Source organism: Nanorana parkeri, unplaced genomic scaffold (assembly GCF_000935625.1).
Source record: "Nanorana parkeri isolate BGI_ZX_2015 unplaced genomic scaffold, ASM93562v1 scaffold802, whole genome shotgun sequence".
In the NCBI taxonomy this organism is placed as follows: domain Eukaryota; kingdom Metazoa; phylum Chordata; class Amphibia; order Anura; family Dicroglossidae; genus Nanorana; species Nanorana parkeri.
The window spans coordinates 51,669-53,892 of NW_017307070.1; the positions used below are offsets into that span (position 1 = coordinate 51,669).

A 2,224-nucleotide genomic window follows, 5' to 3' on the forward strand; every position below is an offset into this window, starting at 1 on the left:
ATGTAACCCTTGCAGTGCGAGGGTAACCCCACTGCAAGAGTAAGTGCTCATTTTGTCTATGGGGGGCTCAAATAAAGCGGATTTACTCCCCTGATCCTCAATCCCAGCGCTCACCTCTCTGCCCCTCCGGCTATAGAAGTTTTTGATCTTCCTGGGAGTTCTCCTTTAAAATCGACAATGCGGTCATAAACATGGAGCCAAAAACCACACTCGCAAACCTGCAGACATGAATAAATATGGCAGAAAATCTCCCAAACTTGATTAACCCCTTCATGACTGAGGCCCTTTTTTCCATTTTTGCAATACAGAGTACCAGGTTGCAGTGCTGTGTCCTATACACTGGCTGCAGTGGGGCGGGGGTGGCCCCCCCCAAAGACATGACTACTGTGAGGGCCAGAGAGGACCAATCTGTGGGGGTGATTTCTAGTTCCCACATTTGCTAGGAAACTGAAATTACCCGTTAAAGTAGAACTGATGCCAAGGCTTGGATGGAGCAAGGGAGGGTTATAACCCTGATCGGCCTTTCCTTTGGGGAGATTTCCTTCTACTTCCTGTCTGATAGCCACAAGAGGAAATGACAGGCAATTCCTCCAAAGAGACGGAAATGTCTAGTATTCGCCGGAACTAGTGTCCCCCCATTGGAAGATTTGCCATCTATTCCTCTTCTGGCGACACAAATCCGCATCACGGTCTGCAAAGTAATACATCCTCTGTGACCAGACTGGATGCGGCAGTACAAGTGCGCCCCCTGCTGGCGGAAAGTTGCACTTCACTCTCCACACTATAAAAATGGCTTTGCTGCCGACACGACCCGATCCTTATTATATTATTACATGATACGGGATTGCTATAGCGCCAACAGATGGCGTAGCGCCTTACGATATACCGTGTTTCCCCGAAAATAAGACACTGTCTTATATATTTTTTGGCTCAAAAAAAAAAAAACACACTAGGTCTTATTTTCGGGGTAGGTCTTATTTTTTTTTTTTTAATGTACAACAATCCAAAGTTAACGCAAATCCAAATTAAATAATCCAAACTGGCAAAGTTAAGAATATGGTGAACAGTAGACATGTGCACTGCCAAAAAATTCGTTTAGTTTCATTTCGTTTTAAATTCGGATATGTGTTATTTCGTTTTTCAGGATTCGGGTTTGAAAGTCAATTCGGATTCGGACGAAATTAGGTAGCATTAGTACGAACGGTCGTTTCGTTTCCTGTTCTTATTCGTTTCGTCCGTTTGCAGCAAAAGTGACATTTGAGGGGGAAAAAATATTTTTCTCCTTCTCTAATAAGAAACGAAAACGAAACGAACGTTCGTACTAACGCTACCGAATTTCGGAAATGGAAATTCGGATTCGTTTGCATTCGTTATGTCTGTAATTCGAAATTCGGATACATCCGAATTTCCGAAAATTCGTCCGAATTTCGATTCGGAACGAAACGAATCGCACATGTCTAGTGATCAGGGCAATCAGGGGTGCCGTACCTTTCCAAGAGCTATTTGGTAACCAATCGCTGGTTAGAATGAGCGAAGCGCGCTTTCACTATGGATTACTCACAGGCGGAGTGTATTTGGTATCACTCCGCCTGTGACAGGAGGCGGGGCTATAGAGGAGGCATCGGCTTATGCGGCTCTGCTCCCTCCGGTGCCGCCTCGCTTCCTCTAACGCTGACTTCGTTGGCACCGCTGGTTCTCTCCCGCGGCTCTTAAAGTTCCCCCCTTATGCCACCGTCGGCCCTGGGAATGGTCACAACTAGGTCTTATTTTCGGGGTAGGTCTTATATTTTAGCAATTCCCAAAAATAGTACTAGGTCTTATTTTCGGGGAAACAGGGTAATTACAATGACTTCAATCTGCGCTATGCAGAGGCTTAGAGCACAAAAGGTCATAGACGAGTATTGTGTGAATGAGAACACACTTTGCTTCTTGCCTGCAGAACGCCTCAGGCCACACCCACAATATGGTGCTGGGACTAAAACGACTGACGACACAGAAATCAAATAGCTGAAAGGGGCAGGGCCGGGGACTGCGAGGATGAGGAGGAGAGAGCCAGATGATGCCAGAAGTTGTCCAGCCTGGAAATGCCGATCACCCCACAGAGATCACGTACCTGCTTCTGGTTCCACTTGAAATCGGGGAGAAGGACGAAGCCGTTATCCGGATCCGGGTTCTCGTACACAATGCGGTCCGCCTCGGCCTTCTTCTCCAGGATGTTATAAAG

The 2,224-nt window shown here is 46.5% G+C and overlaps 1 protein-coding gene across 1 annotated transcript in view; it reads right to left on the reverse strand.

The window, feature by feature from the left end:
* Positions 1 to 2,224, reverse strand: part of DCPS (decapping enzyme, scavenger) — a 13,065-nt gene that overhangs the window by 7,463 nt on the left and 3,378 nt on the right. The window contains exon 4 of the mRNA XM_018564980.1: positions 2,114 to 2,224. This exon is cut by the window's right edge and continues 3 nt beyond it. Within this exon, the coding sequence (XP_018420482.1) occupies positions 2,114 to 2,224 (111 nt within the window). The remainder of the gene's footprint in view (positions 1 to 2,113) is intronic.